The sequence below is a fragment of the Peromyscus maniculatus genome, chromosome 18 (genome assembly GCF_049852395.1).
Source record: "Peromyscus maniculatus bairdii isolate BWxNUB_F1_BW_parent chromosome 18, HU_Pman_BW_mat_3.1, whole genome shotgun sequence".
Lineage (NCBI taxonomy): Eukaryota > Metazoa > Chordata > Mammalia > Rodentia > Cricetidae > Peromyscus > Peromyscus maniculatus.
The window spans coordinates 19,717,219-19,745,122 of record NC_134869.1 but is presented as its reverse complement, the minus strand read 5'-3'; the positions used below and the strand labels follow the sequence as shown (position 1 = coordinate 19,745,122).

Genomic DNA, 27,904 nt, shown 5'->3' with positions numbered 1-27,904 from the left:
GCAGATCTGGACATTTCCCCCCCTTCCTTTCAGAACTACTGGGCCATGGAAAATGAGACTGTGCATCTCAGGGGAGAGGTCCAGAGACAAGCAACCAGCACCCTCTCTTCTCTAAGTCAGCTAGGGACTGAGCATATCACAACCACTCAAAACCACTGTAAGAAGTCAGCAAGGGTGAGCTGCATAAGACTGGGAATTATCTCCCCCCAGGGGCAGAGGAGACCTGTTGTTTACATGCTGCAGGGCAATCTCCCAGTCTATCAGCTCTTCTCCTAGAACTTCGGGGCCACTGGCCTGGCCTGTTGGGTTTCAGAATTACTGAGTCCTGTTTCAAGACAAACTTCCGTTTCTGGAGATCATTTCTTATAGTCCCTTGCCTCGACTAGTCCACGTATGGGCAAGAGGCGTTCAGTGCTTCGGCCCCAGTTCAGGTGGAGAAGAAATGAGCCTATGCAATGGTCCTTCATCTCTGAGGGTCAGACGGCCTCCGCCATGAATCCAGGTGGCATGCCGTGGCCACTGTGTGCTCTGATGGTGAAACAGCAAACACAGGAACACGTCAGGGTGACCTAGGGCGGGCGGTCACAGCCAAGGCCACCCACGCAGTCACAGCTGCCGCCCGGGAAGCTCCTGGACTGCTATTTGAGGCCACTATCATTTGACTGCTTTGAAATGTGCAGCCTAAGCATGACAGAGTCGATGTTTCCATCAAGCCGCAGCTCACCACAAATTAACCTGTCTTTCAGAAGACATTTGATCCCAACCTTGGAAAGGCATCCCCCTGCACCGCCCAGGTACCTCTTTTATAGGTTATGAGTAATCATGAGGCAACCTTCTGAAACTGACCTGTATGTGTGGGGGTCTGCAGGGAGCGAGCTGGCAAGGTTGTGCTTATTTCTACCAGAGAACACAGGTCTGATTTTGATGCATTCCCCAGTGAACATCCAGGGTCTGTAGGTTTTATCTTTCTGGGCCTCAGACTTCTCACGAGCCCACTCACCCCAGCAAAGAAGATAGATGGTATCAGAGTTTCCTAAAAAGTACTGATACCAAAAACAGTTGAACAGAAGAGGTGGCGCCTGAGAGATCTCCCAGATAGGCCGTTCTAATGGTGGCTGAAGCTTTGGAGTGTTCTGATCTCTCCCAAGGAAGGCCTACCTTCCCCAGGCAATGCTTAGCAAGCACTGGCTGAAATGAACAACCCATCTTTGTGGCAGCTACCCAAAAGACAGAGCGTACTAATTTAAATATTTAAAAGAATCCAATATGAAAACCTGTGGGCTCTCCAATTTAAATATATTCAAAATGAACTAGACTTCATTATTCTTCTAGTTGAGAGGAATGTGTGGTTCTCTTCATTTGGAGGGATTTAAAATTTATAGATTGTGACTGGGCATGGGAGGCAGAGGCAGGTGGTTTTCTGTGAGTTTGAGGCCAGCCTGGTCTTCATATTGAGTTTTAGGATCGCCAGGGCCACATAGAGAGGTCCTGTCTCAAAACTAACAAACAAATTATATGGATGGTTCCAGATTAAACAATCTTGCTAAGGGCCTCTAAGTTTGGGCAGACTGGGAAGCAAGCCCCCAAAGAGTGATGCATTGTGTCTTAACAACTAGGGAAAAACATTCTTGCCCTGCTCCACGAGACACCTCCCAGAGAACATGATGGAAAGCCACAACAGGGTCCAGCACCCACCTGTCCAGAGACTTCTTTAAGCGAGTCAGAATGGTTTGAAATGGTGTGCTGGATGGGAGAGGGGGAGCTGTTTAATACAGAGCTTGACACAGCTGAGGCCATGGCAGCCTTCGGCACCCTGGTGAGGAACCGGCTGGGATAGGCTGGGAGTCTGAGCTGAGCGGTCCCTGGCTTGCAGTAACATGTGGTTCCTAACTGCCTCCTAGCTGAGAGAGTTCAGAACCAGTGAAAGCACGTTACAGAAAACTAGCAAAGGATTGCAGCTTTCGTCTTTAGGCAGAGTGTGTACGCATGCACATACATGTATGTGTATCACAGATGCACATGGAAGAAACAAACTCTTAACATTACACTACACAGTGGATAGCTAAAATTAACCCAACAGCCCCGCAGCTTTATTTTCACCATGAATGAACTCTGCAAGTGACAGCCTCATTCTGCAGGGCTCTGGACCCACTAGGGTGAACTTCATCCCAGAAAGTTAACATACAATACATTGATCAGTTTTCTTTAAGTTTAGAAATTAGTTCTGATTCTGCTATGGTTTAAATGCCCATGACGCTCCAAAGTTCATATTGCAATTTAATCCTCAGCAGGGCAATCATTGAGGAAGTGATTTATACACAGGACTAGACCCTTGTGGAGGGGATCAGTGTCTGGTACACCAGGCTGCAAGAAGACCCTGGGCCTTGTCCTGCCTTTTGTGCTGACCTCCACCATGGCCATGTGGGGATGCTGTAAGAAAGGTCAGACTCCAAGTCAGCCCGTAACTTGATCTTAGACTTCCCGGCCTCCAGAAGCATAGGAGACACATTTCTACTATTTTTAAATCAGCTCAGCTAAGATGTTTGCCATAAGCTAGGTGGTGCTGGTGCACACCTTTAATCCCTGCACTCGGGAGGCAGAGGCAGGCGGATCTCTGTGAGTTCGAGGCCAGCCTGGTCTACAGAGCGAGTTCCAGGACAGCCAGGGCTACACAGAGAAAACTTGTCTAAAAACAAAAACAAAACAAAACGAAAAAGGTATTTGCCACAGAAGCTACATAGAGAGAGGTAACCAGCTACAATATCATTGCATATGTTAGGAACGTCAACATGTTTCACAGCCAGGGAAGTTGACAGTGAATAATCAACCTTCTATGGTTTTCTTTAAACTGGAAGCCATTGATACAATATCAAAGAGCCAGCGGATCTTAGTAATGATTCCATGAACACAGATTTTAGAGTTGTGACCTATGCCTAACTCCATTGTCAAATTATATGATTTTGAACAAATAACTTAACCTCTCTGTGCGTTATTTCCTTCTAGAAAAAGAACACATATTCCATAAGTTCATTTAGAATGACAAATGGAGTAATTGATAAAACTTTCAGGCAGGCACTCAACACATGGCAATTCATCAGTGCACAGTTCCCATCATCACGGATCTATACACAGAGCAGGCCCATTTAACAAACGCTTACTGTGCTAACCATAAATCCATCCTTCTTCCATGTCCAGCCTCCGTTTCCACCAGTGCAACGCTGAAAACTGATCTTTTGTATTCCTGGATCCCAACCACCCTGGTACAAAGCCAGGCCCCGGGCAGATGGGGCAGAAGTATTAGGTAAGAAGATGAAATAGAAATGGTGATGTTTGAAAACACTTTGACAATAAGTCATAGAATGTATGGTGTCTTTGTGTTCCTTATGATTAAAGGAGAAGAAAGGGGATTCTAAACTAAGATGTTCTTTCTTTTTCCCATGTGGATAAAAAGGAAATGACTGGTGATAGACATTGAAAGATACACTGATATTAAATTATGTCATCATGAAAAGAGAAAGCTCCACCGTGGAGCTTGGGCTGGTCATACTCACTCACCCCATCTAAAACAAAACAAAACTCCCTCACAGGTTTTCTCCTAACATACTGTATCTAGTCACTAAGAACGGGCATTCTATAAAGATCACGAAAAGCAGTAAGAATCTGATGCCTTTTCTAGTTTCATAAACGTTTGACCCCTAAACGGCCTACAAGGGGGATGCAGGTTGTACCACGGCAGTCTGAGGGTGAGGTCCTCAGGAGGAGGTTACCATCTGCCATGTCGTCTGAATGTCCCTACAAAGACATCACATTGAAACTTAGTACTCAACTTGAAGCATTAGGAGGTAGGTCTGCAAAGAGGAGACTGGGTCGTGAGGATCTGTCCTCACAAATGGAGAAATCCACAGGTGGATTCATGGCTTCCTGGGAGTTGCTTACTCTAGCTCACCATAGCATTAGGGCACTGCAGGGGCCCCATCAGCAAGAGAGCTCTCACTGAATGTGCCCCCCACCCCAACTTTGGATACTGCAACCTGCAGAACCATAAGAAACAATTTTATTTATTTATTTATTTATTTAATTTTTAGTTTTTCGAGACAGGGTTTCTCTGTGTAGCTTTGCACCTTTCCTGGAACTCACTTTGGACAGCAGGCTGGCCTCGAACTCACAGAGATCCACCTGCCTCTGCCTCTCGAGTGCTGGGATTAAAGGCATGAGCCACCACTGCCCAGCCAAGGAACAATTTTTTAAGAATAAACTACCGAATGCAGTGAGCCTGGAGGATGGTGGCCCGGCTCTGTGGGGTCGGGTCCCCAAGGCGGCGGCGGCGGCGGTCTGGAGGCTCGCCCGGCCCCGGCGTGTCCTTAGCGGAGCGGGCCGCCACCCCGCCGCCCCTGGCCGGCGTGCGGCCCCGCCCAGTGGGCCCGCCACCGAGTGCCAAACTCCTAGTAAAAGTTTCGCGCCGCCGGCCGCCCCTGCCCCGGCGGCCCTACCGCTGTCCCCTCCGCGACCCCGGCCCCCAGCGACGGTGACAGGCCACGCCCCCCGCGCGGGCCGGCCTCGCGGCCCGCCGCCGCCCCCTGGCCCGGGACGGTGAGGGGCGTGAATGCGGTGGGGGCGGGGCCGCCTCCGGGAGCGGGAGGCGGGGGGGGCGGCGGCGGCGGCGGGGCGCATGCGCGCTGCGCGCGGGGCTGAATGTTTCCCAAGTGTTTGAAACTGGTATTTGGGTTTTCCACGTTGGACAAGTGCGGCGAGGCGGGCGGGCGGGCGGGCGGTGGAGCGCGCCCTTCCCCGCTGCCGGCCCCGCTCTCTCCGCTCTCCACGCCGGTGGCGGGTGGGCGGCGGTGGCCGGCCCCCTTTGGGTGTGTGCGCGCTCGTACGCACGGCCCCCCGCGCCGCCCGCCGCCCGGGAGGGGGCCTGCACGGCCGGCGGGGCGTGCGCCGGAGCCTCGGCCGCCGCGGCCCGCGCCTGCAGGCGCCGGGGTCCCCGCGGCCCCGGAGGCGGCGCGGCGGGCGCCAGATGTAGCCGCCGGCCGGCCCGGCCGAAGTGGCGGGGAGGTGGTGGGGGGGGGGCGCGGGAGGGCGAGAGAGCTTTGCATTTTGCAGTGCTGCTTGCTTGAGGGGGGCGGGGGGTGGAGGAAGCGGAAAGCCGCCGAGTCGCCGGGGACCTCCGGGGTGAACCATGTTGAGTCCTGCCAACGGGGAGCAGATCCACCTGGTGAACTATGTGGAGGATTACCTGGACTCCATCGAGTCACTGCCTTTCGACCTGCAGAGGAACGTCTCGCTGATGCGGGAGATCGACGCCAAATACCAAGAGATCCTGAAAGAATTGGATGACTACTATGAGAAGTTCAAGCGCGAGACGGACGGCACGCAGAAGAGGCGGGTACTGCACTGCATCCAGAGGGCCCTGATCCGCAGTCAGGAGCTGGGCGATGAGAAGATCCAGATCGTGAGTCAGATGGTGGAGCTGGTGGAGAACCGCACCAGGCAGGTGGACAGTCACGTGGAGCTCTTCGAGGCACACCAGGACATTGGTGACAGCACTGGCAGCGGCGGCAAGGCCGGCCAGGACAAGTCGAAGAGTGAGGCGATCTCTCAGGCGGACAAGCCCAACAACAAGCGGTCCCGGAGGCAGCGGAACAACGAGAACCGAGAGAACGCGTCTAATAATCACGACCACGACGACATCACCTCAGGAACACCCAAGGAGAAGAAAGCAAAAACCTCAAAGAAGAAGAAACGCTCCAAGGCCAAAGCAGAGAGGGAAGCCTCTCCCGCAGACCTCCCCATCGACCCCAACGAGCCCACGTACTGTCTGTGCAATCAGGTCTCCTATGGAGAGATGATCGGCTGCGACAACGATGAGTGTCCCATCGAGTGGTTCCACTTTTCTTGTGTGGGACTCAACCATAAACCAAAGGGCAAGTGGTACTGCCCCAAGTGTCGGGGGGAGAGCGAGAAAACAATGGACAAGGCCCTGGAAAAGTCCAAGAAAGAGAGGGCTTACAACAGGTAGTGTGTGGACGTGCACACGGGCAGGAGAACAAACCCAAGTCCCAGGATGGGCAGATGAGTATTTTTAGAGACTGGTAGAAATGGACCCTCTCCTCGGGACGGCAGAAACAGCCTGTGTCTTCATGGTGTACCTGTAACCAGACTGGGTCTGCAGATCAGCGTTTTAGAAACTACCAATATAGGTTCGGATTAAACATGTCAGCAAGTGTCAGACTGGTTTTTGGGGTTGGGGAGTGACTTGGAAGTAACCTAACAGATGTATAAAGAAGAGATTTAATTTGGCTGTTTCCACAAAAATGTTATGGTTTACAAAAAAAAAAAAATTATCCAGGTTGCTGAAGTACAGCAAGTGTGCTTCTCGCTGCCATAATGTATATCCACATGACAAGTTGGTCAAAGGTTTAAAGTCTAAATATTATTTTTTAAAAAGGTTAATGGGTAAATTTTACATGACATATTTTATACATGGCCTATTCCCCAACTGGCCATTTTTAATGACTGGGTACATTTTTAATAGGTCAGACACAAGCGGTCCAGGCGGTGGGTCCAGGTCTTGCCTTTGCTACCCTCGGTCATCGCGTGGCCACCTTTAACTTATGAAGTGTATAAATGTACATTTTCCAGCCACCTTGCCCTGCTGTATTATAACCGGAAGTGCAGCCTGGTGCTGTTGTGAAGCCGAGGTGTGCGTCCTGCTGCGTGTGTGAGCTGTGTAGATGTTGCGTCAAGAAATAAATGAGACTTGGCCAGTTTGTTTCTTTAGCATTTAATTTTAACATACAAACCATTTTAAATTTTTTGTCTTAAAAATTTATACACCAGCAGTTTAGACAAAGCCTTAAGCAAATTGTATATTATTGATCTCACGTAATAAGGAAGTAGACATTATGTCTATGCCAGCAAATAAATGTCAAAAAATACTTAGAGCAGAGGGTAGAAAGGGACTGTGTGTTTGAGATCCAGCCCCACCGTTTGTTTTGTGTGGCCTGTGAGCTAAGAATGGTCTCTGTGTTTCTAAGTGGTTTTAAAAATCACATTTCATGCTACATGAAAGTCCTATGAAATTCAGATTGGAGTGTCCATAAATAAAGACTCATTGGAACACAAAAAAAAAAAAAAAAAAAAAAAGAATAAACTACCCAGCCAGGCAGTGGTGACACACATCTTTAATCCCAGCACTTGGGGGGGCCGAGCCAGGTGGATCTCTGTGAGTTCAAGGCCAGCCTGGTCTACAGAGTGAAATCCAGGACAGGCTCCAAAGTTACACAGAGAAATTCTGTCTCAAAAAACCAAACATATAATCAATCAATCAATCAATCAATCAATAACCCAATCTGTGATGGGCTCAGTGAGTAAAGTGTGTGACAGGCATACAAAGACCTGAGTTCAATCCCCCAACATCTACATAAAAAACCCAGGCACAGTGGCGCGCTCCTCTAATTTCTGTGCTGGGGAAGTGGATCTAGGCGGGCCCTAGGGGTCTTGTTGGCCAGCCACTTCAGCCAATAGCTTCAGGTTCAGTGAGAGTTTGCATCTCCAAGTTAAAGTAGAGAGCAGTAGAGTGAGACATGGAACACTGATCTCCGGCTTCTGCACACGCACCACACACATACATGAACACAAATGTGCACACACATGCATGTATGTGCCTATCTCTGCCCCCCCCCACACACACACAAAGACAAAAGATCAAGAGTGGATGTTTCACACAGGGAGATGATCATAGGCTGAGGAAGAACTGCAGTTAGATGAACAGCCCACACCAAGACTTAGAATTAATGATCTGGCCCAAACCCAGAAGGGCCAGGTTTCCAATGCAGGCATTTGGCACAAGAACCCAAGCAGTACAGAAGTTAGATTATTACAGGAGCAAGAGATTCTGTTCTTTGTGGGAGGAAAAAAAAAAATCTATCAATTGCTCCAAAATCAAATTCAATGGAAAAGCGTCTACGGTATAAAGAGCACCCCACCCCTGTAAAGAAAGTTACAATGTGAGCAGTCAGTGCATTTAGTGAAATAAACCAAGGCTTTTCACTGTCCCAATGCTCTCTGCAATTTATACAAATTTTTTTTTCTTCCTGGACACGTTTATCGGAATATTTATCATGACTTCCACAGGAAGGTAAGGGGAGTTTTTAATTTTTCTTTAAATTCATGTTAGGATAGGATTTCCTGTCGTTCTGGGAGTTGGAAAGTCCACAGTTACTGCTTATGTTCAGCTGTTATCAGTCAGAGACAATTTCATCTCTGCAATCACTGTGAATCCACGGTGTCGCATCAAATCCAAGAGGAGATCCTCATGCTGATTTCCCTTCATTGCTGCAACAGAGCCCCTGACAGAAGCCATTCAAAGGAAAGGCTTGTTTTTGGCTAACAGTCCCAAGGTGTGGTCTATCATTCCAGGGGAACTTGAGGCAGGAGCTGGACAGCCAAGACAGCCAGGTGCTGCTGCCAGCCCCTCTCCTCTTCATTCAGTCCAAGAATCCAGTCCACAGTGCATCTTCCCACCTCACTAACCTCCTCTAGAAACTCCCTCACAGACACGCCCAGTGGTCTGTTTCCATGGTGGTTCTGAATCCTGTCAAGTAGACAGTCGAAATTAACACACAAATACGTATCGCTGAAAGAGGAGGACAATTTAAAAACATGAAAACAATATCACTATTATATAAAAACAGCAATAACTAGGCTTTAATGTTTCCAAGATGGTATCTAGTACTAAAATTTCCAAATGACTCAACCTCTCTCTCTCTCTCTCTCTCTCTCTCTCTCTCTCAAACACACACACACACACACACACACACACACACACACACACACACACACACTTCAGACAAATTGAATGTGAGTTTGCACAAATAAAGAACGATTTGTAAGTTGAGCGGCACCCAGAGCCAAAAAAAAAGGTCCAGGAGAACTCTGCCCCACAGGACGGGGCAGGGGACGATTACACACACACACACACACACACACACACAGAGAGAGAGAGAGAGAGAGAGAGAGAGAGAGAGAGAGAGAGAGAGAGAGAGAGAGAGAGAGAGAGAGAGAGCAGAATGAAGTCCAGAAACTCTGCGTTGTCTGGGGCCTGGCACTGCTCCTGTGGGCATGGCCCGATCAGCCCATAGCCTGTGACTGGCTGAAACCTGGCTGGTGCGGTTGGCTGATGCCCATCTATTTGTTACTAAATATACTTCCAAGTTTGACCTTCCCGTGTGTTTACCTGCTCAGCTGTGTTACTGCTCTTTAAGAAGGGAGTCTACTTACAGGGGCAGCCCCAGTCCAGAGTTGGTTTCCTTTAGTGGTTGTGTTTTACAGGTTGTGAAATCACGGTTCGGGCAAGGTTCGTTCATTAGCCACTCGCTGATGGGTCCTTCTTTTTTATTGCATTCTTCTGATTTGTTACATTTAAAACGTTACATATTTACTCATTTAACATGGACTGTGTTTTTATTTAATAAGTCATAGGAGGGCAGAGTCCCACACTGAGAGCAAAACAATGAGACCTCCACTGCTGAGGTTCAGCAGAGCAATGGTGATAAAGGGTGTGGCAGCCCCAAGGTGGGGTCCCCTACCCTCAAGAAGGCAGCTAGGTAAGAGCGCATCAATTTACAAAACGGTTTAAGAAGTAAGCTTACAGACCCGGAGAATTACCCTCAGGACAGTAATGCAAATGGCAGTGCCAGGTGTCATCAGGGACATCTCACAGGGACATGTCACCAGGCTGTGCATCTTGCCTGGTCCAGCCCCGGTTACAAACATCTGCCTTCCGAGATGAGTGCTGTGGATGCTGTACTTACAAGTCTACAGACTCTCCTGTTGTCTTTCATTCCAAATACAATCCAAACCATTTATTACTTAGCAAATATAGTTAAATAAGCATCAACTGGACCACATCATCTCACCACCCAAAAATAACCACCATTCTGATGGATCAGGAAGGGATCTTTAGTCCTAAGTCAAAGAAGATCTAAATCGAGCTATCTTAAGTAGCAAGGGAAGCCAGATGTTCAGAAAAATTTAAAAGAGGTCTGGGCTTCGGGCAAGGTGCGGTACAGGAAATGAGTGATGTCACCAGAAACCTGATTTTTTTCCATCTCAATGTCAAGCCTTATCATGGGTGTGTAACAGCCGTGACCTACAGGCCCTAGGATTACAAGTGTCTTCCTCACACCAAAGAAGGATACATCTCCATCCCAGTTGACCCTGGTAGGTCCAGCGTAAGTTACATGGCTTCCTTTGAATGCACAGTGATAGAAGAACCTGCTGCATGAACACACTCAACCTATCTTCTAGTCAAGGTACACTTGGCCTTTCCCAAATATGGGTCTTTCAGTAACAGTGGACCCACTGGGAAGATGCAAGGAGTCGTGTTAGGGAGGCAATCAATGACATTCCGTGGCCATCCTTTATATTTGCTCTGCTCCGATAAGGCAACTGCCATTCATTTCTAATTTGCGTAAATTTGGGGGAGAAAAATGTCTTCAACTGTCCGAGTACAGGCTGATGCCTCGGCCTCGGCAGACACCCCAAACATTTGTGGAGTCATATATAAAATGATTGAAAAGATCTTAAAGGTAGAAAACCCAAACATAAGAATGAGCCATCCCCCCCCCCCACACACACACACACACTAAAAACCACAGTCTCTGTATTTGTACAAATGTTTGACACTTTTGGCTGGTCAGGCAAACTTGTAGCACTCGGTTGTTCAAATATTTGCCATGTTTCCCTGCCCCTGCTTGTGACATAAAACAAAGCGCCATGCCACCATATGTCAAACTCCTAGAAATAGAGAGTAGAGTGGTGGTTACCAACAGTTGGGACTTGGGTAGTAGACTAGCCAGAAACAAACCAAGACAGACATGCCAGTCAAAGGGCACAAAGTATCAGAGAGACGAGAGCAACGCCCTTTGGTGAGGTATTGCACAGAACTACGACCACAATGAATAGCATATATTTTTACATTGCACCAAGAATAGCTTCGGGGGCTGGAGAGATGGCTCAGCAGTTAAGGGTACTTTTGAGCCGGGCATTGTACCAGGCTCCTTCTTTTGGGCTTCTTTTTTTTTTTTTTTGGATTTTTCAAGACAGGGTTTCTCTGTGTAGCTTTGCGCCTTTCCTGGAACTCACTTTGCAGACCAGGCTGGCCTTGAACTCACAGAGATCCGCCTGGCTCTGCCTCCCAAGTGCTGGGATTAAAGGCATGCGCCGCCGCCGCCGCCGCCGCCACCACCACCACCACCCGCCTGACACAGAGACTTCTTATTAGTTTTGAATGCTCGGTCTTAGCTTAGCTCTTTTCTGGCTAGCTCTTTTAACTTACATTAACCTGTTTCTCTTTATCTACCTTTTGCCTCAGGGCTTATTACCTTTCCTACTTCTGTATATCTTTCTTTTATGGCGTCTTATGTCTGTCTGTCTTCTTGACCCTGTCTCCCTCCTTCTCTCCTCCTTCTTTCATTCCTCCTTTTTGCTTTTCTTTCCAGCCTAGTGTTCCCCTCCTATTTATTCTCTCTGCCTGCGAGCCCCGCCTAACCTTTCTCCAGCCTAGCTATTGGCCACTCAGCTCTTTGTTAGACCAATCAGGTGCCTTAGGCAGGTAAGGTGAGACAAATGCAACACATCTTTACATGATTAAACAAATGCAGAGTAAACAAAGGTAACACACCTTTACACACTTAAAGTAATATTCTGCAGCACAAACAAATGTAACACACCTTTGCCCAGTTAATATTCCACAAGAGGGCATGGTGATGCACACCTTTAATAGCAGCACTTGGGAGGCCAAAGGAGGCGGATCTCTGTGAGTTCGAGGCCAGCCTGGTCTACAGCCTGGAGTGAACTCCAGGACAGCCAAGGCTATGTAGCGAGACCCTGTCTCATAAACCTCCCCCCAAAAAAGAAAAGAAAGGTAAAGAGTGCTTGTTGCTCTTCCAGAGACCTGAGTTTGATTCTCAGCACCAACGTAGTGGCTCACAACCATCTGTAACTCCAGTTCCAGGATGTCCAGTTCCCTCTTCTCCTCTGTGGGCACCAGGTACACACACACTTCGCACAGACTTACATGCAAGCAACACCGCCCGCCCCCACACATAAATACAATTTTAAAAAGATAGCATTTCAATGTCCTCCCACAAAAAATAAATATGTGAGATACTGGATACGTTAATCACCTTGATCTAATTATTTCACAGGTAACCACCCTACCCCATAAACATACACAATTATTATCTCTAAGTTCAAATTTTAGAAAAGGAATCCCAATGATGCCAGTTCTAAAAAAAAAAAAACAAAACCCTACAATCTGTAGCACTTTAATCAACTTAGAGCTGATTGGACTTAATACCACCCACTAATTTGATTTCTCATAAGGCCCCAAAACTTTGTTCTACAGGTTGATGTTTCAAGCATGTTAAGATGGCTTCTGTTCCGCTCAGCTCTCCAGCCTGCTCTGGGCATGGTGTCCTCAGGTCTGCTGCCCAGAGGACATGGCTTCTGCTCCATCTGATCCTGCTTAGTTTTCCACTGAGTTTTGAGGACCAAAGCCTCACGTGACAGCATGCTCCTGTAACCCAGCACTGGGGAAACAGAGGCAGGAGGGTCTGGAGCAACTTGAGACCTTGTCCCAAAGCAAGCAAAACAAAGCAAAACAAAACGAAACACATCCCCATCCTTGGGAAGCCTATCAATAGTTCAGTATCTGTTGAATGTGGTTTTCAACTGATTTTGATAAACACACCCTGATCTGTCAGTCTTGTTTCTACCTTTCAGCCTTAAAACAGAAAGAACGTTTATCAAAACTCATCTCTGGGGCTGGAGAGATGGCTCAGTGGTTAAGAGCACTGGCTGCTCTTCCAGAGGACCTGGCTTCAATCCTCAAACCCACATGGAGGCCCACAAGTATCAGGAACTCCAGTACCAGGGAATCTGATGCCCTCTTCTGACCTCCACAGGCACTAGGCACACATGTAGCGCACAGACACACATGTAGGCAAAACATATAGACACACATGTAGGCAAAACACTCATGTGCACGATAACATAAATAAAAACTCACCTCTTGGTGCTTTGCTCTACTGTATGAGCTTGAACTGTCTTGGATTGTACTCTTCTTGCATTATATGGTCCCCAGACTGATAGTTCATGGCAACTGTCCAGGCCTGGGATCTTTTCCAGCCCTCAGAAATGTTTGGACTTTGTGGGCTAGTTTTAACACTGCCAATCTTCAGTTCAGTCCAAAGTCCTGGGAAGATGTTCACCCTCTTCCAGATCCTTCCTGCACAGAGCCAGGATTGGCTCTGAGCTCAGCATGGCCACCCTTTCCTCTGTGTACACCGCACTTCTCCCAAAGCAGATGCACAGTGTCAGTGAGGACGTTTAGGAGCCTTTCATGGCTGTGCTCTCTGTGGGCTCGTCTGGAGCTCACGGGTGCCTATCAATCCCCCATCTACAGCTACTCTCAGCTGTATCCAGTCAGGTGGAAAGCTGAGGAGTTAGTCAGGCCTTGGGACGGTGACACCAAGACTGATGATATGGTTAGACAGCTCTTGATGCTGGCGGCACATCAGAATCATCTGGAGAGCTTTAAAAACCACAGAGGTTCTGGTTCAGCAGTCTGGGTACATTTTTATACATTATTTTTTTTTTTTAGATTTGTGAAGTGATTCATTTAATGTCATACAGTCAAGGTTCCAAGAGACTGCAGTAGGAAGTTCCTTCTACAAGTGAAATACATCCTGCGACGCATCTGCCACCGTAAACAGGCAATGCGTCACCTGCAGCAGGGCGTCTACCACACAGGCCAAGGGACGTGCTCAGCACTCCACAAGCCACATTTGATCTGCTCAACAACCCTGTGGAGCCAGCACTTTTATCATCCTCATTGAACGGATGCAAAAAAAAAAATGAATCTCAAAAATGCCAGGTAAGCCATCCAGCCATACACACAACAAAGGGGGTGCACTCTGGTAGGATTCAGAGAAGTCCCTAGTACACATTTTACCACATAACCCATGCCTGGACCTGATGAACATGTGTAGACATTCTCAGAGACCCCTGTTTGGGCACACCTCCCTCCTCAGGAGGCTTTGGAGTTCAACCTGGGCCCGCTGCCTAGTTCCCACCAGCCCTTGGCTATTGCTTCTGGTCATGTTTCTTTTTTAATCTTAGAGCATCTCTGTGAAGAGGGCCGGGATGCTCAAAAGCTAGCCACAAGGCACTCCCTGATGCACACCCCTCTGCCCACTGACCTCCTACCCCACCTGTCCTCTCAGCTCTGCTCTTATTCTCCAATCTAAGTTTCTATAGCTACCCCCAGATTGTCCAAAGGTCACTCCCAGTTGTCTGTGAACCTGTTACAGCATCAGTGAAACCGTTCTCTCCACACGAGCTTCTACAAAGCTGTTCGTCTCGCATCATGACTGTTTAGGGTGATAACTATTCCTATAAACCTGTATATTGGATTGCCAGTGGCTGCTGTTAAGCTTTATAAGTTGGCCCACCCTCCGAGGACTTCCACAACACCTGAGGCCAAGTTGTCAGAGGTTTTGATTTTTCTGAGAGTGGGTCTTACCCTATAGCCCAGGCCAGCCTGGAAGTCACTATGTAGCCCAGATTGACCTTGACCCACAGCAATTCTCCTGCCTCAGCCTTCTGGGTACTGGGATCATAGGCATGAACGGCCATCCCCTCGTCATCTGTCTTAATGAGCTATCTTTCTGAGGCTTCTACAACATCTGAAAGTTTATTAAAATGTTCTTATCCGAGTCACTAGTAATATTTTCTACTCTAGATGTTATTCGGTTTGGCCTTAAGCCAACAGAATTGACATTCTCCAGCAAAAGCCTTTGTCAGGCGGCTCCCCACTCCCTGCACATTATTTTCAATAAAATGGAAAATAAGGGGTCTGGTGAATACTTGATTGAGATTATGGTGGAGTAGCAGTGTTGTTTCCTGAACCAGGTTGTCGTGATGAACATTCTTCGAGAATCCTGACCAGCGCCTACTGATGGCTTCATGCTTTTCTAGTTGCCGCACTGAATTGAGAATCCATTGTAAACTATAAATGAAATGTCAAAAACAAACCGTAAAAGGAAAAGAACGGCGGCCCCCCACTTCTAGCACTGTTTCTACTCCCCACAGCATCTCTGAGCTGCTAGGAGCTGCTAGACGGTCATCTGGAATGTGAGCAGACTGAATTTTCCTAAGAGCTTTCTGCCTAGCCAGGGCTTAAGTGTCTTTTTTTTTCTTGAAAATTTTATTGAGATAATTGTAGCTTTAAGATCAGCTATAAGAAGTGATGCAGAATTCTCTCTTGTGCTCTTTACCCATTTTCTTCCAGTGTTTTCCAGAACTGCATCTGGATATCAACATTGGTACAATCCATCCATCTTGCTCAAATTTCCTCAGTTTTACTCATATTGATGTGAGTGATCGCACACAAACACACACATATATGTGTATTTGTAAATACATATATATATTTACTTACACTAATGAGAGTGATCACACACATATATATATATACATACACACATATATGTATATATATATTTACTCACATTGATGAGTGATTGCTGTGGATATTGTTCTATATAAATAAAACACTGATGGCCAGTGACCAGGCAGGTTGTAGGTTGCCAGGCAGGAAGTAGGTGGAACAAGGAGAGAGGAGAATTCTGGGAAGCGGAAGGCTGAGGGGGAGACACTGCAGCCACGGCCAGGACAAGCAGCTTGTGAAGACGCCGGTAAGCCACCAGCCACGTGGCAAGGTATAGATTTATAGAAATGGGTTAATTTAAGATAAAAGAATAGTTAGCAAGAAGCCTGCCATGGCCATACAGTTTATAAGTGATATAAGCGTCTGAGTGATTATTTTATAAGTGGATTGTGGGACTGCAGGGCTTGGGGAACCTGGAGAGAAGCCCTCCAGCAACAAGTGATCACACACATATGTGTATAAATATATATATATATATATATATATATATATATATATATATATATATATTTACTCATACTGATGTGAGTGGTCACACATAGAGACAGGCAGACATGCATACACATACACATATATATCAATCAGACAGGGTCTCACTAGGTAGTCCTGACTGTCCTGGAACTCACTACGTAGACCAGGCTAGTCTCAGACTCGGAGACATCGGCCTGCCTCTGCTTCCTGAGAGCCAGGATGGAAGGTGTGCACCAGTGCTCCAGGCCAGATCTCATCACACTGCGGAACTGTGCCCCAGCCAAGGCCCAGCAGTCCACTCTTGCCTCCTCTTCACTCACCTCTTTAACATTAGCTGGGCAGGCTGGTGTAGACCTGAAATCCAAGAGGCAGAGGCGGGAGGATACGGCTAGCCTGGGCTATAGAGCAGGACCCCGTCTTAACAAACCAGAACAAAACAGAACAGAAGAAAACCCAATAAGCAAAGGAATGAACGTGGTTTGCTCTGCTGTGTTTGGTTTTGACATCACTCGCGCCATAAGCCAAAGGGGGAGGGAAACAGAGTTGAGCGGCTGTTGGTCTTTTGAGCAAGTCCTTAAACTGTAAAGACTGCTTTCAAGCATACCACCATTGCAAAATATTATTTTAGGATGTGTTCCTTTTTTTTTTGCTGTGGGACATTTGTTTAATGATGCAAAGATGTGTTGCATTCTTTTATGTTACATTTGTTTAACTCTGTGAAGCTGTGTGACTGTGCCTGATGGTCTAACAAAGAGCTGAAAGGCCAATTGTGAGACAGGAGAAAGACAGGAAGGTCTGGCAGGCAGAGAGAATAGCTAGGAGAAATCTGGGAGGAGAGAAAGAAGAAGGAGCAAGAGAACAAGGAGAGCAGGACTTTGGGGGCCAACCACGCAGCCACACAGCCAGCCACAGAGTAAGAAGTAAAGAAAGGTACACAGAAATAGAGAAAGGTGCCGGGCGGTGGTGGCACAGGCCTTTAATCCCAGCACTCGGGAGACAGAGCCAGGTAGATCTCTGTGAGTTCGAGGCCAGCCTGGTCTACAGAGTGAGATCCAGAACAGGCACCAAAACTACACAGAGAAACCCTTCCTCAAAAAACCAAACAAACAAACAAAAAAAGAGAAATAGAGAAAGGTAGAAGCCCAGAAACAAAACATAGATGGGATAATTTAAAGTTAAGAAAAGCTGGCTGGAAATAAGCCAAACTAAGGTCGGGAATTTATAAGTAGTAATAAGCCTCTGTGTAATTTATTTGGGAGCTGGGTGGTGGGGTCCCCAAAAGAGAAAAAAACAAAGTGAAAACAACCAACAACTTACTACTAAGAAATTCTTTCCTGTCCTTAGGTTTCTCTACTTTATAATCCCTTCTATGATTTCTTTGGAACACAGCTTAATAAATGGGAGGTGAGGTTGTCTTTTCTTCTTCCAAATGTGTAGCAAAGACAGTTTCTCTCAATTACAAGCATGTATAGGACATCTTTCCCTTGAGTATTAAACGACTTAACACCTGCAGCTATTTGAATAAAGTACCATTCTTTGGAGCAGACTAGTGGATAAACAAGATCACATTCCATGCCACTTTGGGAGCTGAAGTGGCTACTTTCTTGCCCTTCTAAAAGCCACACACTGTGGGTTGTTGCTAGAGTTTTCCTGCCTTGCCCACAGTCAGGACAAATCTTTGTCACCCGCCAGTCCCACAGCCCCTCAGACCCAACCAAGTAAACACAGAGACTTATATTGCTTACAAACTGTATGGCCGTGGCAGGCTTCTTGCTAACTGTTCTTATAGCTTAAATTAATCCATTTCCATAAATCTATACCTTGCCACATGGCTGGTGGCTTATCGGCGACTTCACATGCTGCTGGTCATGGCGGCAGCTGGCAGTGTCTCCCTCCTCAGCCTTCCGCTTCCCAGAATTCTCCTCTCTCCTTGTCCCATCTACTTCCTGCCTGGCAACCTACTTCCTGCCTGGTCACTGGCCATCAGTGTTTTATTTATATAGAGCAATATCCACAGCAGTGGGTGACTGCTCCAAGCCAAGAGCTGACTTTATTAGTGGGCAGGCAGTAAATGCAGGCTTTATGGATCAACCCATATCCCTGCCATGACTTTTCAGCTCTGCTAGGGCAGTACAATGGTAGCCACAATTTCATGGTGCTGTGGATTATGTCAAAAGAACTTTATACCAACAGGTGTTTAGCTATGGTTTGCAAAATCTTGGTCTGAGCCAATCATGGTAAATCCATCTCCTCAAATGGCTGGCAAATGGGTGGTGTGGCACAATCCCAGTGGATGGAATGTGAGCCAGTCCCAGTGGATGGCACCTGACCCAATTCCAGTGAATGCCATGTGAGCAGTGGATGGTGTGTGACCTAATCCTGGTGGATGGAATGTGAGCCAGTTCCAGTGGATGCTGTGTGACCTAATCCTGGTGGATGGAATGTGAGCCCGTCCCAGTGGATGGGGTGTGAGCCAAGTCTCTGGGAGGGCTCCCAGGAAGAATGACCTCTTTAAGGTCAATAGAAGAGACGACCCTTCTCTGTCCCTTTGGGTGTTATCAAATCCGGAATTGATAGCTGGAATTGCTGGGTCCTACAGCTGGCACTCTCAAACATGGGGTTGGTGGGGGGGGGGCGCCGGTGGCAGGGGGGGGGAGGGGGGAGGGGGAGGGCAGAGCCATGAGAACTATAGAGAGCTCAGAAGCTTGCATACTGAGTACTGAGCCTGGAGCCCGCTTCACTTCTTAGGCAAAAGGAAAACACAGACACAGACACACACACACACACACACACACACACACACACACACACACACACACGCAAACAAAAATGATCCTTAAGGCAATGGTTCCGCCGAACAGCATCTTAATGACTGCATCACCACCCGGCACATCACAGGGGATAGATGTCCAGGAAGCAGCATCTGTGGGGCTGGCCAGCAACCTGAACCACAAACTCTGGCAAATTAGAATTCTTCCCACTGCAAACGAGCCAATGCCTCTTAAAATACACACACACATGCACACACACACACACACACCCTTTTTTTTGGCTCAAAAAAATTAAATAAGAAATACCAGTGAGAGAAAAATAATAGCAAGCCTATACTTATTTAATATGAATAGAAAGCAAGATTGATAGTTTTTCATTTCCCCCTAAATTAATGTGTTCTGTCTGCTCCCTCCCCGCAGTTTTCTCCCTCTTGCTCGGAGCCTCTCCCGGGCTGCCCTGGACACGCAGGCTGCATGCAAATGTGTGTAGACTCATCAGTCTTATTAGGCGCGGTTCCAACTGGCCACCCCACATGCACACAATTAAAAGTTAAACATCAATTAAAATTCACGGAATCCATTTAGCTTTCTGAAAAAAAAAAAACACACTAAATAACTGAACACATTTGGGGCACAAATTAATCTCCATCGTTTTCTCTAGCACTCTGTAGTCCTCAAATACACCAGGCCTGGCTTAGACTTCTAATTGACTCGGTCGCTACTGAGGAGGTGATGGAAAATGAGCCCGGGACGATGGTAAGAATGAAGGACCACATGGACCAAGTGGTCTGATGGTGATGGGGGGGGGGGAACCAGAGCGCTCTGATGGTTATAGTTTGGAGGTGAACTGTCCCCCACAGGCTTACACTCTGTTCTTCAGCTGGCAGGGACCCTTTATGGGGTTCCGGGAACTTGAAGAGGTGGAGCTTCCTCGCTGGAAGAAGTGGGTCTCTGAATGTTAGGCCTCCTGTCTGTCCTGGGGCATGCAGCCTCTCCCACCTCCGTGATGCGCAGCCTCACCTCAGGCTCCGAATAATGGAGCCGGCCATCCACAGGCCGAGAACTCCGTAACCCGGAACCAGAATAAATAACTCCCCTCCATAGGCCTCTCTCAGGGTGGTGTGGTCATGACGACAAAGGTTACTGACTCCAGAGAGAGAGGGGGACCACTGCCTGGGGCGGAGATGTGTGGACCATCTCTTTTCGGGGACCCACGCTGCTGCATTAGCTCCTCTGCTTCAAGGTTCAGTAGGCATTTCAAGTGGTGGTAATACATTCCAAACAGAAAATGAACCACACTTTTTCCCAGCTCTTTTTCTTTCCTGGTCTTCTACTTACACACACGTCCTCAATTCTACTCTCCAGGATCTCCCTGTTTTTGGTTTTGGTTCTCTATTTCCCCCCTGTATCCTCACACTAATCCAGCAACAATAGCCCAGTCTTTTACAAACTAAGTGTGATCTCCTTGCTGCCCTGTGAAACCGTCTACCTGCTCCCCACTGCATTTTAAAAACTATTAATGTGTGTATGAGTGTGTGTATGTGAGAGTGAATGTGTGTGTGTGAGTGTGTGTGAGAGAGGGTGTGTGAGTGTGAGAGATGGTGTGTGAGAAAGGGTGTGTAAGAGAGGGTGTGAGAGTGAGGGTTGTGTGTAAGTGTGTGTGTGGGGGAGAGAGGGTGCATGAGAGAAGATGTGTGTGTGTGTGTGTGTGTGTGTGTGAGTGTGAGTGAGAGTTGTGTGTAAGTGTATGTGCACCTAAAACTCGCCCCTTTGGCTAAACTACCTCTCCAGAGGCTCCAGGCAACCACTGTGTCTGCCACTCCAGCACCGGCTCACAGATAACCACCACACTCAGCTTTTTATGGGGGTGCTGGGGATCTGAACTCGGGTCCTCAAGCTTGAAAGGCCAGCACTTTATTGGCTGGGCCATCTCCCACAATCACCCCCAGCTGCACTCTAGGACTGGAACCCAGAATCTGCTTCCTACTGTAAAAAAAATAAAATAAAATACCACAGTTCGGCAGCTGGAAACATCATAAATGTTTTACAGATTTTACCCTTTTACGGATCTGGAGGTCAGAAGTCTGGAATCAAAGTGCTGTTCAGGGCTGTGTTCCTTCTAATCCAGCGATTCTCCACCTTCCTAACGCTGCGACTCCTTAATACAGTTCCTCATGTTGTGATGCCCCCCCCAACCATACATTTATTCCGTTGCTACTTCATGACTGTAATTTTGCCATTGTTATGAATCGTAAACATCTGATATATAGGATATCTGATATGCGATCCCAAGGGGGTTGTGACCCACAGGTTGAGAACCACTGTTCTTCAGGCTTCATGGGAGGATATATTTTCTTGTTTTGTTTTTGTTTTTTTATTCCTGGAGGCTGTCTGCATCTTTGGACTCATGGCTACTCCTCACCTCCCCCAACTCTGCCCCTCTTTAGAGGCTTCCTCTGCATCCCACCTCATCACATCAGTGAGGCTGCTTTCACCGGGTAAGGTGACATCCTCATAGGCTCTAGGCACACGGAATGAGGCGGGGACAGCCAGGTGACTACAAAACCAAACTGACAGCACCCCAACCCCGAACACCTCTTCACTGCGCCTTAGCTGGCAGAGGTTGGCGCGAGCTCAGCCCAGCCCTGCAGAGTTCCCCCGCCCCCTCCCCGCCCCTGTCTCCCTTCACTGACCTCCTCCTGCTACAGCCTCTGTCTGTGTCCGTGTGCCCTGACTATTTGCAGCTCACTGGCCTTCTTCTGTGGTTCTTAGAACACCCTTCCTCCAGGAGCTCACACGGCTGGTCCCTGACCGCGAGGACCAGAGTCCTATTCTTTTTTTTTTTTTTGGTTTTTCGAGACAGGGTTTCTCTGTGTAGCTTTGCGCCTTTCCTGGAACTCACTTGGTAGCCCAGGCCGGCCTCGAACTCACAGAGATCCGCCTGGCTCTGCCTCCCAAGTGCTGGGATTAAAGGCGTGCGCCACCACCGCCCGGCTAGAGTCCTATTCTTAGTGTCATCCGAGGTCACCGTGAGTCAGTAAGCGGACTCAGGGGCACAGCCCAATCTGTCCTGTTACCGCAGTGTTGGAACGAGGACCAACTATGGCCGTTCAGTATCTGCTGGAGGAATAAACCGTCCAACAAATGCTTCTGATTTTCCCGAAGCACACACCCCACAACCCATTTGCTTTTATAATCCATATATTTATGTAAATACTCTTCAAACCTCATCAGTATTTTCATCCTACATCAGTACTCCGGATAACATTAAGCAAGATGAAATGTATTAAAAACAACTATAAAGCCTACAAAATATTGAGGGGAGGGAAGGAGGTGGAATAGGGGGTCAGAGCTGAGAAAATTATGGATCACATAATTACTATGTATGAAGACTTGCAGGCATTAATTACAGTTCAGTCTAAACTCAATATGACTTTCAGTGGGATAAAACTTCCAACAAGCAGGCCTTCATGTTGGAGGTTTTAAAGTGAAGAGGGAAACTGCTTCTTGGATTCTCTCTGTCTGTCTCTGTGTCTATCTGTCCCTCTGTATGTGTGTGTGGGTGGGGGGGGGGTGTATCTGTACATGTACACGTGAGACTTATATGTATTTGTTTGTCTATGTGGAGGTCACAGGCTGACATTAGAGGTCTTCCTCTACCACTGTCTACTGTGGTTTTTGAGATAGAGCTGCTCACTGAACCCAGAGCTCACCCATTGGCTGGTCTGGCTGGCCAGTGATCTCCAGAGTTCTGCCTGTCTCCACCTCCCTCCCGCCCCAGTGCTGAGATTAAGGGTGTGTGCCATTATGCCTGGCTTTTTATGTGGGTGCTGGGATCCAAACTCAGGTGCTCCCAACTGTTTAGCAAGCACTTGGCCAACTGAGCTGTCTCGCCAGCCCTTGGACATACTTTAAAAATGGGCACACAATGATTATACATATTTATGGGCAATTATTCAATACCTATATACACCGTATAATGATCACGTCAGAGTAATTAACATTTTCTTCTCCTCAGATATTTATCATTACTTTGAACATGGGGGCGACCTTTTAACTTCTCTCTGCTGCGTGCTCTTTATGAAATATGTAGAGCTGATTGACAGCTCTGGTCATGGTGCTAGAGAACCCTGGATCTTCTGCCTAGCTGTATTTTGGCACCAAGATCCATCCCATCTCCCTCCACCCTTCCTAGTCTATTCCTTATTCTGTGTATAACACTTTGTGTTCACATATGAGAACATGACGTGTTATTCTGTGTTTGGTTTATTTCACTTAACATAATGTCCTCCCGTTATATTGGATATACTTGATAAACAAAAACACCTGCATTACCCAGGACAGCCTATGAGCTAGACGCTGTAGTGGGAGCTTTATGTAAAATGTCCCCGTCAGTCTTCAAGGTCTTTCTGTGGAACAGGCACTATTACCACAGAGAACTGCACTTGAGATAACCAAACTTGCTCAAGTTTATAGAACAGATATGTGTAACCAAGAGGATTCATGATTTCAGAGCCTCAGTGTTACACCCACTGAAGACTCCACTCTACCAGTTTTAACTCGTTACTCTGGATACACCTAAGAGTTCATAAGAAAGCATCAACCTGCTCTTCAGAGACTGTGGGTTTACAGGCTGGAGGGCCCTATACTCCAGGGGACGTATATAACCCAAGAGCCAAAAATGAAGTCCAGTGTATTGCTATGGAATAAGCCTTCTGTACACTGGGAATATATGTTACTCTCCTTGGTTAATAAAGAACTGACTGGCCCGCAGCCAGGCAGGAAGTGTAGGCGGGGAAGCCAAACAGAGAATGCTAGGAAGAAGAAGGGTGGGGTCAGGGGCATCACCAGGAGAGACAGAGGGAACAAGACATGCTGGAGGACAGGTAAAGCCACAGCCATGTGGCAATATATAGATGAAAAGAAATGGGTTAAATTGTAAGAGCTAGTTAGCAATAAGCCTGACCTATTGGGTAAGCATTTGTAATTAATATTGAGTCTCCATGTCAGTTATTTGGGAATTGGAGGGCAGGAAAAAAAAACTTCCACCTATAGTGTATTACCACAGAATGTGCTACTTAGCTTCCAAGCTATGACCATGTCCCAGGAGTCTGGGCTTTATTTTTAGGCATCTGACTCTTCTTCTACTTCATGTCCAATGAGTGTAGACCTTGCCTCAGTTCCTCTGCTATAACTTTTCATAATTGTTTTATTTCAAAACTAAAGATACATACCTTATTTCAAAAATAAAGATAAGCCACTCCAACACTGTAAAGACATCTAGTAAAAAAGTAGGTCTTCGTCCTATCCCATTCTGGATGTCCTTTACTATAGACAACACACACACACACACACACACACACACACACACACACACACACACACACACACACACGAGAAAAGGGGATGATGAGGCCAGATGGTTACTTCAGATAGTGGAATAGGAAGATAGGATACCCAGAGACCATGGTAGAGGCTTTTACAAGGTTTCTTAGAAATCCTAATTAGATCCCAAATGTGTTCCATGGCAACTGGAAGAACTTGTGAAATATTTAAGGGAGGATGTAACAGGGCAAATCCATGGTCCTGGCCGCAGCAACAGGGGCCGCTGAAGCCATGGGCAGGGTGAGGTCACCCAGCTGAGAGGTCAGAGTATTGCCCTGCCTTAGGGAACTGGCAGAGGGGGCCCGGTCATGGGTGTCAGCATTCCTGCATGGACAGGAGAGAGCATCCCCTTCTGACCTGCTAGAAACCTCTTTTCATCTGGAGATGTACATCCTTCTGTACTTGGTTATCTCATTGCTGGTACCCTAATATCTCATATGTATGTGTTCTGCTCTCTGGTGGCATCCACCGTCCATTTAAAGATTAAGATTTGGCAGGTTTCATATATAAGGGCCCTGTTTTTTTGTTTTGTTCTTTTTCTTTCCCCTGACTATCGGCACATTTTCTTAAATTGGGATATGCAGCCACCTGCAGTCAGGCTGTGTCTGAGCAGCATCACAAGCAGAGGATGGAAATGTTCATATGCTGTTCGCTTGGCTGGCTTGTGCATCCGCCTAGAGAAGAGCTAGCCCATCCAGCCTTGGACCCAGAAGAGAAACAGGAGTGGCACAGAGCAGTTCCCATTGACTCGTAGACACACAGGAGAGACACAAAGGCTTGTTTGCCTACTGCATGCCACTGAGGTCTGGGGGCTTGCACGTGATCCTATACTCTCCATTGAAGGATTCAACAAAATGTTTGGATTTTAAAGAAATACATCAATCTGACAAATGTATATCAATGGAACCCATCGCCTCTAGCAAGACACAGAAAGTTACCTGCTGGCCCTTACGAGTCCATCTCTACCATTATTCCAAGAAGCAAGCCCTGATGGACAGCTATCCTGGCATCTTGGACTCCACACCATGTGTTCTGAGGTTACAGGTTACAGGAACTGGCCAAAGATGCAAACCCTGATGGACAGCTATCCTGGCATCTTAGACTCCACACCATATGCTCTGAGGTGGGAGGTCACCAGGAACTGGCCAAATCCAGCCAGCTGCCTGTTTTCATATGATCTATGATGTAAGAATTTTTCTTTTGAATTTTAAATGATTGAAAGAAAGAGAGGAACATTTTCCGGCATGTGAAAATTACATGAGATTCAGATTTCAGTGCCTATAATGAAATGTTATTGGCATGCGGTTTTCCCCATTCATTTGCATATTGTCTATGGCCGCTTTTATACTGCAGCTGCTGGGATGAATAGCTGCTTCTGAGGGTGCATGTCCACAAAGCCTGAAGCATGTACATCCTGACTGTTTGGGTAAGTGTCTCCCCAAGGCCTGTGTGTTAAGGGTTTGGCCCCAGCCCCTGGCACTATTGGGAGGTGGTGAATCCTTCAAGAGGTAGAACCCAAGCCAGAAATGTTTGGTCATATAAGGATATATGACCATATATCACTTGAGAGGAATACTGGGACCCTGCCCCACCTCTTCCTCTTTGGTCCCTAGATCCCTTGAAGGAAGCAGCTGGTTGACCTAAGTGTGTCTGCCATAATGTTCTTTTGGTCTTACCAAATCCAGCAAGCCCAGCCAGCAGTGGACTGAAATGTACAAAGCCAGGAGCTATAGAATTCTTTTCTCTTTGTATGTTGAATATCTCAGGTGTTTTGTTACCATGGCAAGAAATCAACACACTCATTGTAGGAGAAGTTCACTGATCCTTGACTAGGAAACCTGCCTCTGTCTCCACCATCACTTACAAAGTGCTGGGGTCAAGACTGAGAACAGGTGAGTCTATTCCAATCACATTTCTACAGGTCACTTATCTTATTCAACAGAGATGTCTACTACAGAAGAGGAGGACAATGGAGATGTCAACTACAGAAGAGAGAGGACAAGAGAGATGTCAACTACAGAAGAGGAGGACAGTGGAGATGTCTACTACAGAAGAGAGAGGACAACGGAGATGTCAACTACAGAAGAGGAGGACAATGGAGATTTCTACTACAGAAGAGAGAGGACCACAGAGATGTCTACTACAGAAGAGAGAGGACCACAGAGATGTCTACTACAGAAGAGAGGACCACAGAGATGTCTACTACAGAAGAGAGGACCACAGAGATGTCTACTACAGAAGAGAGGACACCAGAGATGTCTACTACAGAAGAGGGGACACCAGAGATGTCTACTACAAAAGAGGGGACACCAGAGATGCCGATCTGCAAGGCATGTCAAGACTGACAGACACAGGTCAAGGTCAAGCCTGAGCTCTTTGGGGCTACCATAGAAAACTCAAGGACCTTGTTCTCCCTATGCCAGCCATCCTTCAATAATTTTTAGAATACCACTTCAAAGAGTATTGAGTTATTAGGTAGCCGTGGCTGTCCATGTCTCAAGACATTTTTGTTCTTGTCATTGTTGTGTGCACGAGCCCCTCATGACACTCTAACCTTTCTTTCCCCAGCAATACACATATGTACACACATCCCAAGAAATAGGTCTCCTGGATGCCTAGTGCAAGGCCAGGGATCCCAATGTAAGAAACCTTACTGGTGTGTGGGTAAACCTTGAAGAAGCTCTAAAATAGGTCAGGAGCACTGTGGTAGTTTGAATGTAATTGGCCCCCATAAAGTCATGGGGTGTGGCACTATTAGGAGGTGTGGCCTTGTCGGAGGAAGTGTGTCACCATAGAGGCAGGCTTTGAGGTCTCATATATGCTCAAGCCACGCCCAGTGTCTCAGACCACTTCCTGTTGCCTGAGGGTCAAGATGTAGGCCTTTCAGCTCCTTCTCCAGCACCATGTCTGCCTGCAGGCCACCATGCTGCACCATAATGATAATGGACTAAACTTCTGAAAATGTTAGCCACCCCCAATTAAATGTTTTTCCTTTATAAGAGTTGCCATGGTCATAGTGTCTCTTCACAGCAACAGAAACCCTAAGTAAGACAAGCACCCAAGTAGCTTCCCCGCCCCCCCCAGATTAACCAGTATGCTTACAGTGTGATGATCTGTGACATCTGCCCTCCCTTTGTGGAGTATGCACTGAACTATATATAGTTGACCAGGTTTTTCCTCAATACCAAAAAAGAAAGAAAGAAAGAAAGAAAGAAAGAAAGAAAGAAAGAAAGAAAGAAAGAAAGAAAGAAAGAAAGAAAGAAAGAAAGAAGAAAAAGAAAAAGAAAATCAGTCAGATTGGTATGGTAATGCAAGCCCCAACACTTGGGAGGCAGAGTCAGATAGATCTCTTTGAGTTCAAGACCAGCTTGGTCTACAGAGCAAGATACAGGAAAGCCAGGGCTACACAGAGAAATTCTGTCTCAAAAAAACAAGTTTTAAAATTAGAATTTAGCTTGTCCCCAGAGAAAGAATCCAAGTATTTGAGTGAATACCAATAAGTTGGTATTGCAATATTTTGTCTGTGAGTGTCTGTCTGTGTGTGTTGTCTGTTTATGTGGGTCTTCTCCCGAGAGATGAATCACAATGTCTGCATCTTCTATGTCCTGGTTTACCTGCCTGCGATGAATTCACCCAGATAAAAGCCAACCTGGAGGCCTCTAGGCAACGCACTCCGGAAGTAGTTCAGTTAACCTCACCAACCATCTCCTTTGCAGGGCCACGGCCATGGTGAAGACCCTCGCCCATGCGGAAGCCTTCT

General features: G+C 47.1%; 2 protein-coding genes across 6 annotated transcripts in view; one reads left to right on the top strand and one right to left on the bottom strand.

Moving 5' to 3' along the window:
* Tmcc3 (transmembrane and coiled-coil domain family 3) overlaps positions 1-27,904 on the bottom strand; it is a 286,150-nt gene that overhangs the window by 135,173 nt on the left and 123,073 nt on the right. The window contains exon 1 of one of the 5 annotated variants that reach the window (XM_076554643.1): positions 13,076-13,246. The exons of the other annotated variants lie outside the window; for them this stretch is intronic. The gene's annotated coding sequence lies outside the window, so the exon portion shown is untranslated. Of the gene's footprint in view, positions 1-13,075; positions 13,247-27,904 lie in introns of those variants that run through there. 5 annotated transcript variants of the gene reach the window in all.
* On the top strand, positions 5,084-6,767 carry LOC143269421 (inhibitor of growth protein 1). Its single transcript, XM_076554649.1, has one exon. It carries the CDS (start codon positions 5,180-5,182, stop codon positions 6,017-6,019), a length of 840 nt encoding a protein of 279 aa, XP_076410764.1. The 5' UTR covers positions 5,084-5,179; the 3' UTR covers positions 6,020-6,767.

Coding starts and splice junctions, on each gene's coding strand:
- LOC143269421 (XM_076554649.1), top strand. CDS start 5,180: ATGTTGAGTCCTGCCAACGGGGAGCAGATCCACCTGGTGAACTATGTG.